The 10,257-nt window shown below is 56.1% G+C and overlaps 2 protein-coding genes across 7 annotated transcripts in view; one reads left to right on the top strand and one right to left on the bottom strand.

Annotated features, from left to right (window-relative positions):
- The window catches only part of ZCCHC17 (zinc finger CCHC-type containing 17), a 75,348-nt gene extending 70,319 nt beyond the window's left edge, over positions 1-5,029 (top strand). For 5 of the 6 annotated variants that reach the window (XM_006158131.3, XM_014591426.2, XM_006158130.3 and 2 more), the window contains one exon: positions 3,873-5,029. In XM_006158131.3, the coding sequence (XP_006158193.1) occupies positions 3,873-4,034 (162 nt within the window). In that variant the 3' untranslated portion in view covers positions 4,035-5,029. The remainder of the gene's footprint in view (positions 1-3,872) is intronic. The other variant, XM_027775555.1, reaches the window with a different exon arrangement.
- The window catches only part of FABP3 (fatty acid binding protein 3), a 7,710-nt gene continuing 1,616 nt past the window's right edge, over positions 4,164-10,257 (bottom strand). Inside the window, exons 2-4 of the mRNA XM_006158132.2 lie at positions 8,580-8,752; positions 6,924-7,025; positions 4,164-5,678 (exon numbers count right to left, since the gene is read on the bottom strand). Coding sequence (XP_006158194.1) covers positions 5,625-5,678; positions 6,924-7,025; positions 8,580-8,752 — 329 coding nt within the window. The 3' untranslated portion in view covers positions 4,164-5,624. The remainder of the gene's footprint in view (positions 5,679-6,923; positions 7,026-8,579; positions 8,753-10,257) is intronic.

Below are 10,257 nucleotides of genomic sequence, written 5' to 3'. Positions count from 1 at the left end.
GGAATGCCTGGGGCATGCGCCTGGGCCCGCCTCCTAGCCCTCCTCCTTCCCTTCCTGTCCTCTTGAGCCATAACTTCCAGAGAGGTTGTTAGTCTCTAGATACACAGTGACAGTGACAGCACCTGCTGGGGGCATTGAGTTGTCTCTTCAGGCTGCGGAAGAGCTTTGGCTTCAAGACAGGTCTCGGAGAAGGCCACCGCCTGCCCCCGCCATCGGTAGCTGGAGCTTGCATTGCTGGGAGCTGCCAGCACTTCCTGGTGAATTGTGTCCACCTCTGCTGAGCCCCCGTCTTTGAGAGAGAACAAACTAGAGACAGTGCCCAGCTCATAGGAGGGACAGCACTCTCATAGTTTAGCCTTGGTCGACCTACTTTTCTTTCTTTTTAGATAGAGTTTTGCTATAGTGTGCACGTGCTCACCAGACACACACACAGAACGTGAGCGATCCCCCCTGGGGACTGGCCATGCCGCAGTCCCTTCTCCTCCATTCTTCTCCATTCTCTTGGAATTTGGGGAACACACACACACATACCTGGCTTGAGTTTCAGGCCTCTGGGTCTGGGACTCAAACCGTGGTCAACCTGCTGGTCTTGGTCAACCCACTTTTCTTCCAAGTTGCAGTTTTCCGTCTGCAAAATGGGAACAGAAATTAACAAATCTGACCCCACCAGATTGTTATTATAAGATAAGGGATGCAAGGCTGGCGGGTGACACGGTGCTTAAGGGCACTGGACTCCCACCTAGCCAACCACAGTTCTAGTCCCGGACCTGGTGGCTTGCTTTCTCACTTTCCCTCTTCTCTTGTTCTTGCCCTTTCTCACTCTGTCCCTTTCTGGTCAAATTTAAAAAAACAAATTAATTAATTTTTTTTAAAAAGGGTTACAGAAAGCTGATAAACTGTAAAATGCTACTCAGATGTAAAGCAGTATTATCCCTCTCACTTTTTTTCCCCCAGTTTTTTGCTATAGGGCACATGTACTCGCCAGAGAGAGAGGGAAAGTAAAAAATCATCCTTTGGGGCTGGCAGGTGGCGTGGTGGGTAAGGGCACTGGACTCCCACATGGGCGACCTCAGTTTGAGTCCCGGACCTGGTGGCTTGCTTTCTCTCTTTCTCTCTCTCTCTTTCTCTCTCTCTCGTTCTCTGTCTCTCTTGCCAAATTAAAATAAAAAAGCAAATAAAATAAATAAAGTTAAATAATTCTTTAAAAAAAAAAATCACCTTTCATTGGGGATGGCCTCACCATAACCCCTTCTTCTCCAGTCTCCTCTCAGGATTTTGGGCACACGTGCACACATATCCAGTATGGTTTTTCAAGCCACTGAGTCTGGGACTCAAACCACAGAGTCAGCCAGGTAGAACCCAGCCTCCTCCTGACCCGCTTGTTTTTTCACTCGCAGGCCGGGGAAAGGAAAAAATCATCCCCTGGAGGCTGACCGTGCCACAGTCCCTTCTCCATTTTCCTCTCGGGATTTTGGGCGTGCATGCACATGTACCTGGCGTGTGTTTTCAAGCCACTGGCACCAGGACCAAACCATGGTTTGCTAGCTCCCAGCTCCTGGCTAGCCATGGCTGCTAATAACAGGCCTAGGAAGCTTTGTCCCCACTCTCCACGCCATTGGAGACTTAAGACAGAATTGTGGGTTAATCTCTCCAGACGTTGCCTCATATGCTGCAGGTATTTAGCCAGACTGTCAGAACATCCTGGGAGTCTGCTGAAATGAGAGAAAATACTTGCTGCTACCACTGAGTGCCTGTAATATACAGTAGCTCCCCCTCATCTGTGGGGTGTATGTTCCAGCACCCCCAGTGGATGTGAAACAGTGACAGTACCGAACGCTATAGGCTACGCTTTTTCCCAAGATAGCCAAGACAGCTACAGGGGCTGACAGGTGGATAGCTTGTCCATCAAGGATGTACTAGACAGAGAGAAGACTCCCATCCAGGGCAGGACAGAGCAGGACAGGGCCAGCTTCCTTCACACTAATCAGAACAGCGTGTAAAACTTGCACATTGTTTTATTTCTGGAATTTCCATGTAATATTTTCAGACCATGGTTGGCCATGGGTAAGCACAGAAAATGAACCTGCGGATGGGGGACTGCTGTGGCAGGCACTGTGGTCAGGGCTTACCTCCTCTGATCCTCTATCATCCTTTGAGGTAGGTCTTTCTTATTTCTCATTTACTAAAAGAAAACAAGAAAACTGACGCTCAACGAAGTTAAGTCCCTTTTTCCAAGTCATACAGCAAGTTATGTGACAGCCGGTAGTGGAGTGTAATTCTGTTTTATTCTGAAATTGCTTTGCCCACCATACCATGACTCATATGCAGGGGGCGGGTCCTGGGCTGCTCCGGAAACCTCAGGAGTTTCTATGCACTGTGTACATGCAGATCCAGGCCCTGCCTGTGTGATCCAGGCCAAGTGGCTTTCAGCTTCTTCAGGCTGCAGGTACTGTCTCACTGCATCACCTTAGCCAGGCCCAGCTCTGTGGCTCAGTGGTTAGGGGAGCCAGATCCCACATGGCCAACTGTGTAGTTTGAGTTCTGAATTAAACAGTTCTTTTAAAAAAAAAAAAAAATCATAGCCACGTGCTGTAGGAGCTGTCCTTACCTCTTTCACGTTTGAGGTGAGAGGACCTGCCCAAGGTTACAGAACAGTACCTAGCAGAGCAAGAATTCGGTGAAGGCCTAACACGCGGTTCTGTGTTCTCCCCACCGTTTCTCACAAGCCAGCTCTCTATCTGCCATGTCACTCTGGCAGACTTACTGTTCTCAGGTTGCTGGCTGGAGCAGGAGGAGGCTCACTCACTCCTGCTCTCCCTTTCTTCTCCTGCAGCCTCACCTCTTCTTAGAAACCTTGCAGAGGCAAGGTAGATATTTGAAACTCAAGGGAAAGTTTTATGCAATAATTCAAAACTGTCTGGACTCCCCTGCGGAAGCCCGGCCTCCACCTCGTGTCCTTTGTCGGTTTGCGCGGTCACACTGGCCGCATGGTGTGGTGTGTATAGTTTAGGAAAGCTCTTTCTGGACTCTGTGCCAGTGTGCCTTCGAGGCCACTTTGAGGGTTAGAGATGATTAAGAGTCCAGGGTAGCAGGCAGACTCATGGACCGATGGCAGTTCTTTTCCTGGCAGCAGGGCTAAGAGAAACCAGGCTGGAGTTGGGAGTCCTGGGCCTTTTCCTCTCTTGCTCTGTGACCTTGGCTCTGTCAGTCGCTGCCTGCAGACAAGGGTTCTCCAGAGGGAGAGAATGAAAGACCCCTGTCCTTGGCACCGTGCAGTTCACTCTTGAAGTAGCACTTGCTCCCAGTCCAATGTGTCCTTCAGTGCCCTCCTGTGTAGTAGATAGAGACAAGCAGGCATGCATAGATACAGGCATATTACACGGTGTTCTTGCGCGCGTGAATACACACGTATGCGCTATACATGCTGGTCCTCTCATGCCGTGGTATGTCATTCTTTCACCTAACTTGTTTTGGCTATTTTTTTCCTTCTCAGTACTTAGGTTTGCTTTACTAAGTGGCCCTTATTAATTATGCATGCTGTTTTTTGTTTGTTGGTTTGTTTTTGTTTTTGCTTTTTTAGTTTTGCTATAGGGCTCCTGCACACAAGAGACAGAGACAGAGAGGGATGCAAAGTGAGGAATCTCCCCCAGGGACGATGGCCACACTGCAGTCCATTCTCCTCTTGGGATTTTAGACATGCATACACATGTGCCTGGCGTGTTTTTCAAGCCACCAGGTCAGAAGCGAACCACGAAGTAGATCATGTGAAATCCAGCACCTTAACCTCCACACGGCCTGGCTGGCCCATATGTGCCTTGATTTCTAAAAGCCAATCTACACATACAACATTGATTTTAAAATGTTCTTTTCAGGAAAAGAAGAAAAAGAAACATAGAGACAGGAAGTCCTCTGACTCTGACAGCTCAGACTCTGAGAGTGATCCAGGCAAGAGGGCAAGGCGCGCGTCGAAAGACAGTAAAGCAGCGAAGAAGAAGAAGAAGAAGAAGAAGCATAAGAAGAAGCACAAGGAGTGAGAGTAGAAAGAGTGGAGGGGTGGTTGAGTGGATAGGGAGCCAGAGCCTTGGGACTGAAGCCCTGGCCCCAGGAAGGACTAATGAGAATGCGGCTCCCACCCACTGACTTGCCCCCATGGGCGATGGCTGCCCCTAAGGCAGCTTTGGGAGTCAGGGCTGGAGTGGCTGCCTGAGTTGAGTTGTTTTCTCCTAGTCCCTTTCCTAGTGGCCCCTGCCACCCCCTTATTCATTCACCCAACTTCCCGCCTCCAGCAGAAGTCCTGTTTCTCCAGCTGTCACTGCCAGAACGGAGTTCCTCTCCAGGGACCCCAGGTACTGCTGCACAGCTGCAGCCGTTGTCATGGCGAACACAGTGGTTGGCCCCTGCCTGTTCGTCTGTCTTGGGCGGATTGGCCGTGATCTCTGCTCCATGTAACGTGGGCACGGAGAGCCCGGCAGCAGGAAGAACACTGTGCCCGCTTCTCCCACTCCCCCAACATGGCTCCACTATGCTAGAAGTGATGGCCAGTGACCACTGCCCGGGGAGGATGACCTGCGGCGTGGACTAGCTCGGGTGTGACATTTCACAGACCCCTGCACCAGACAGCTGAAGTCAGGACCACTGCTCCACGTGCTGCCTGCTACCGTGGGAGGGTTAGCTCCACTTCCGGTCTCTGCTTAAATTCTTGGGACTAAATGGATGTGTGTTTGGTTTCAAATTCACTTGAAGTTCCTATTCCTATAATCTTTGTTCCTGTGTAACTTACAGACTTAAAGTCACTGAGCCTGCATTTGTTGACAGAAAAACATTTAATATGTTACTTTAGACCTTGGAGAGAGGCCCAGCTGAGGTACAAAGCCAGAGACACAGCAGGCCACAGCCTCCTTGGGAGATCAGTGGAAGCTCTCCCTTCCGTTGTGATCAGGTGACTCTTCCCCAGAGCTGGTACAGTCAAAACCTGTAGCCTGCATGCCGGCAGGGTGCAGAGGCAGGGGCTCAGCAGTCATCTTGCCCAGTGTCATTTTCTCCTACCACCACGACACGAGCCCGCGTTCTGGAAGGGACAGGCCGCAGCGCTGTGCCGAGGAGAGCCAGACCAGAAGCGTTCGGGGCAGGCTGGGGGAAGGCAGCTCAGTAGCTGAGCCTGGAGGATGCCCTGCCATCGGCAGGACTGGTTCTCGGGGCCATGGGGAGGGGCAGTGCAGGTGAGGCGCAGGTACAGCTATTTTATTATTGAACGTGTAAGGCGACCCACTGACTAGCAGTCCCGGAGGCTGTCTAGTCTCCAGTGCCTCTTTCTGAGTGACCTTTAGGGTGTCATTTCAGTCCACACAGTCTGATACACGGGAACAGACTCCCAGCCAGAGTCATGTCGGCAAAGGCAAAGGCAGTGGCGTGGCTTTGTCTCTTTATTGACCTCAGAGCACCCTTTGGGTGAAGTTAAACCACACACACATGGGGACGGAGCCGAGTCTGGGCTGGTGCTGCCAGACCCCCGGAGGTCCCCATCCTGGGTGGTTGTAAAAGACACCGGAGGAGACTGAGGCAGTGCAGGCTGAGGCGAGGTGCAGCCCGTTGGCAGAGGAGCAGTCGGTGACGGTGTGAGCCGCTCACGCTTCTCTCTCGTAGGTGCGGGTGCAGACGGCACTGCCGTGGGTGAGTGTCTGGAAGGAAAGGTAGGATCAGATGGGGTGGAGCAAGAAGGGCAGTGGGGGCACCCTGTGCTCCCCTCGTCCTGAGAACCATCACTGAGCACCCACTCTGCCAGGTGCGCCCCTTACACATCTCCCTCCTGGTTGTACGGCACGTCTTTGAGACGGCACTGGCAGGCCCTGTGAGAGGCGGTCATCTGCTCAGGGTCCTGGCCGTATCTGTCCCTGCACCAGTCGGCTTCCTTCATTCGCTTTATTTTTTTATGATGTCAGGGGACATGCACGAAAGAGAGACGAGCACAGCCCTGGGTGCAGCTCCCACGGGGCCCCTCACGCCACAGGCCTTTCCTCTGGCTCTGGTTCCCTGTGTGCACGCCTGGTATCTAAGGCATCAGGGCTGGGACTCAAACCCTGACTGGCCATGTGGGATTCAGCTTCCTCCCCAGTGCTTAACTGCTATGCCGCAGGACCGGCCCGGCTTCCTTCATCCTTAGTGTCTGAGACACTGCCTGGCATGTAGTAGGCAGACAGGTGAATGAAATGTCCAGAGACTCGGGGAAGGAGTGTGCGAGGCCACCAACTCTCCATTCCCTTCCTCACTCAGGGTACTACCCAGGTCAGAGCCGCGGAGAGCCGGCAGCCTGACCTGCGTGTGTCAGTGTAGCCTCAGGAAGGGAGCTGGATAGTAGGCACCTCTCCCTGAGGGCGGGGGGCAGGCTCGGCCCTGCTTTGTACCTGGTCCCTAGGCCGGGTGAGGTGGGGACGCTGGCGAGAGCTGGGAGAGGTGTACCTGCAGGAGGGGCTCCCTGCTCGTCCGCTCGCCGGGTGCGGGGTGTATGTTGGCTTGGCCTGTGAGAGGTGTACCTGCAGGAGGGGGCTCCCTGCTGGTCCCCAGGCCGGGTGAGGTGGGGACGCTGGCGAGAGCTGGGAGAGGTGTACCTGCAGGAGGGGCTCCCTGCCCAGGCGCTCTACGTGTGCGCGGTTTATTTTGGCTTAGCCTGTGAGCTGGGTGTTAATGACGCCTTTCACAATTGCACGTGGAGATGGGGCTGCGTTCAAAATCACGCAGCCCGTCAGCTGAGATTCAGACCCTGGCCTGCGCACACCCAGTGTCACTGCAGACAGTCCACTGGATCCCACCTCGGCTCCGCCTCCCTGCCTCCCAACCTCTCTGCCTCCCAGGGAGGATGTGGGCTTTCTGGAACAGGCCTGGCTAAAGGGCAGCTGCAGTAACCAGTCAGATGTTGCCTATCTTACCAGGATGAGTTTCCCGTCACTCAGCTCCCGCACGAGCGTCGTCTCTTGCCCGTCCCACTTCTGCAAGTGGATGAGTTTGCCCCCATCCAGCGTGACAATAGACTGTGGAGAGAGAAGATCGAGCTGTGGGCTGAGCCACGACTGAGAGGCAGGGGGGACACAGCCTCTGACCCATCTAGTGATGGTGCAGGCCCAGAGCTTGGGCAGCCCCTCCACCCCACCCCGGTGGGGGAGGACCTGCAGGTACAGGGCAGGTAAGGAGAGGCGGCGGTGCGGTGGGGCCAGGCTGATGCTGTACTCCAGGTGCCGCCCACAGCCCCAGCTCCCTCAGGTGCAGCAGGAGAGACCACAAGCCTGCCCTGAGAGGCAGAAGCACTGGAAAGTGAGCTTCCCACCCTGTGTTCCTGTGTCTTGTCCTGAGCCCGGTGGGGAACCCCTTCAGCCGGCAAGAGGGCAGTGGCCTCAGTCCTCGGACAGGGTGTCCTCGGAGTGCTGTCAGCCCTGCGTCAGATGCCTCTTGGTCCTGTGGGAGCTGCCAGCCTGCACCACCTCTTCTGGCAGCTCTCCCAGCCACTCTTCCATAGGGACTGGTTCTGGGCAAGCCAAGGCCCCTGGGTGACCCTCAGTCGGAGGGTCCAGAATGCTGCGTGTGGTGGGGGGTCTCCTCGTGTGCTGCTCTGTCGCACCTCACTTCCCGCTCCCCGACCCCCAACTTCTCACTCAGCACATCTTTCGACCTGGGTATCCCACAGGGCTGCTGTCGTGTATCCTTAGAGTTTTCACCCATCGAGAAGGTGGCGTGTTCCAGGCGGAAGGGCATGTGCTGGAATAGCCTCTTCCACCCTCTGCCGTCAGCCTCTTGTGTGGCCCTGGCTGGGGCCTTGCGCCACAAGAACTCTGACCCAGTTCTTCTCTGGCGGCTGTGAGGAGGAGGAAGCAGCCTGAGGGCTCATGGATGCTGCCGCGGAAACGCCGAGGGGCCAAAGCCCGTAGTTCTCCCTCCTGTGCGTGGCTGAAGCTGAGAGGCCTGCTGCAAGCTGCCAAGCCAGACCCAGCAGGGCGGGCACTAATCCCAGGGCTGAATGTCCCTTCCGTGTACTGGGAGAGGAGCTCCGGCTTCACGGGAAGACACTGCAGCCAGCCCCAAGAGCACCACCCCATCCTGGGCCCAGCCCCGCCTGCAGCCCACTGGCAGCACTGGAAGTGGTGCAGGAGGTTGGCCAAGTCGGGGGTTGGCGGCTGAAGAGGAAGTCTGTGAACGAGCCTTGGCCTCTTGCTCCTCGCAGCCTCCTTTGCTGCTGGCGGCCAGGATGACCTCGCTTGGTGGAGGCCTGATGGAGGTTCTGCGGGGCATCCTTTCCGAAGCACTGCAGGCCACAGCCCTGGCCACATGATTCCCCCCTCTCAGCAAGAGCTCTACACCTTGCACGAGGCCGCCTAGCTGGAGCCAGGTAGCTGCTGAGGTCAGAGCGTCCTGGCTCGGTGCTGTCCGCCCCAGAGGCAGCTTGGGTCAGCTCCCCGGGAAAAAAGGCAGAGCCGACATGCCTCCAGTGCCCAGAACATTCCTCACTGAACAGACTTCACGGACTATTTTACTTAAAGCCTGTCCCCTGGGCACCTCGGCCCCCTGCGCTCCCCAGGCCCTCCCCGGCTTACCTTGACCTTCCTGTCATCTGCTGTCGTCTCATCGAACTCCTCCCCCAGCTTAAAGCTGATCTCCGTGTTCTTGAAGGTGCTCTGTGTCTTTATGGTGATTTTGTCCCCGTTCTTCTCAATGATGGTGGTGGGCTTGGTCATGCTGGCCACCTGCCTGGTGGCAAAACCCACACCTGAGGGTGGAGAGGGGTGATGAGTACATAAACGGGCAGAGGCAGCGTGAGCTCAGGACCAGCTCAGGCCTGGGGAGGGGAAAGGACCAGAGCTTTCGAAGCCTTTGGTCATGCTTTAATTCGGCGCTCCCAGGCTGGCTGCACCGGGGTTAGAGCTGCTTGTGAGTGCCCTGTGTGGGGACAGCTGTGCGCACCTTATCCCGTCCCGCCCTCCACCCCCTATCCCTGCGGGAGTGATCCTGTTACCCTGCTTTCTGGGTGCAGAACTGAGACGGTTGAAGCCCAGAACGGTGTGACCCCAGAGCCGACTGCTGCTCTCCCCTTTGGAGGTTGTGCCCGACCTGAGGTGCCCTCGTGTCCTTGAGCCCTGTACCTGGCAACAGGACATGGGCAAAGCCTTCCCTTATGACCTGGGTGCTGGGACAGGGAGCACCTGCTCCACTGCACAGGTCTGAGTGGCCCAAAGTGTCAGCGACAGCTCTCCTGACCCCAGTCAGGCCCTGTGGTGACTCTTGCTCAAGCGTGCTTCGCTGGTGCTGGGCAGAGCCCTAAGTGTCCTACACGCAAGGGAGGTGCAGAGCTCTCGGCCTTCACTCTGCGACTTCCCTGGGATCTGCACTTGGGCCATTGACCTCGTCCTGACTGCCCTGTTCTCCGCCTCAGCAGCCGGCACTGAGCTGGCCATCCGGCGGACTCTAGGCTCCAGAAGTGCTCACTGCCCAGCGAGCACGTGGTCCAGGCACCAGGGCCCCACTGGTTGCCCCTGTGGCCTCAGCACGAGGGGCAGGGGCCGCCTCCGCAGCTGTGCTGATGCCCGCCCGCCCTCCCAGGCGTCACGGTGTGTCAGGCCAGTCACTGTCCGTGGCTCAGAGCGGCCTTGTCACTGATGCGGCACAGGAGTGGGGGTCGAGGAAGGGAAGCATGGTAGGATGAGTAGGGCTCAGCCAAGAGAAATGAAGACAGAATACTGGCTGACAGAATTTAGGGGGCCCAGGGGAAGTTAGGCTCTGCTTCGAAATAAAGCCAGGGAGATTTACTGAGCATTGAGGGCCTCAGCCTCTCCACCTAACCCAGAGAAGCAGGGTGGGCGGACTCGGCCCCTAACCTGGGGACCTGCCCAGAGATGACAGGAGGTCCTCAGGGACAGCAGTCCCGGCCTGAACTGGAGTACATTAAGGGGACAGGTAAGGTGGCTGTGGCTGCCCCACGTGCCTGCTCTGGAAGAAAACCTGGGCACTATCAGCAGCAGCCCAGGGCCCCTGTCTCTCGAAGAGTGGCTGGGACCCTGGACTCGCTGGGCATGGTGCCCAGAGTAGGGGAAGGGCACTGGGAGCTTTGGTCCTGGGCCATGCTGGTGCACTGCTTCAGGAGAGGGTTGGGAGCAGAGGCAGGTGCGTAGGTGGCCCTGCCCTTCGTGGGGGAGAGGTGTGGGACCTGACAACCCAGGCACCCTTCGGGTTGCCGCAGCCTGCGGGAGGAGGTTTCTATCCCGGTTGAAAAATTCC

This window comes from Tupaia chinensis, unplaced genomic scaffold (genome assembly GCF_000334495.1).
Source record: "Tupaia chinensis unplaced genomic scaffold, TupChi_1.0 Scaffold000573_1, whole genome shotgun sequence".
Classification (NCBI taxonomy): Eukaryota; Metazoa; Chordata; class Mammalia; order Scandentia; family Tupaiidae; genus Tupaia; species Tupaia belangeri.
The sequence above is the reverse complement of the archived record's forward strand: the minus strand, read 5'-3'. Positions and strand labels throughout refer to the sequence as shown.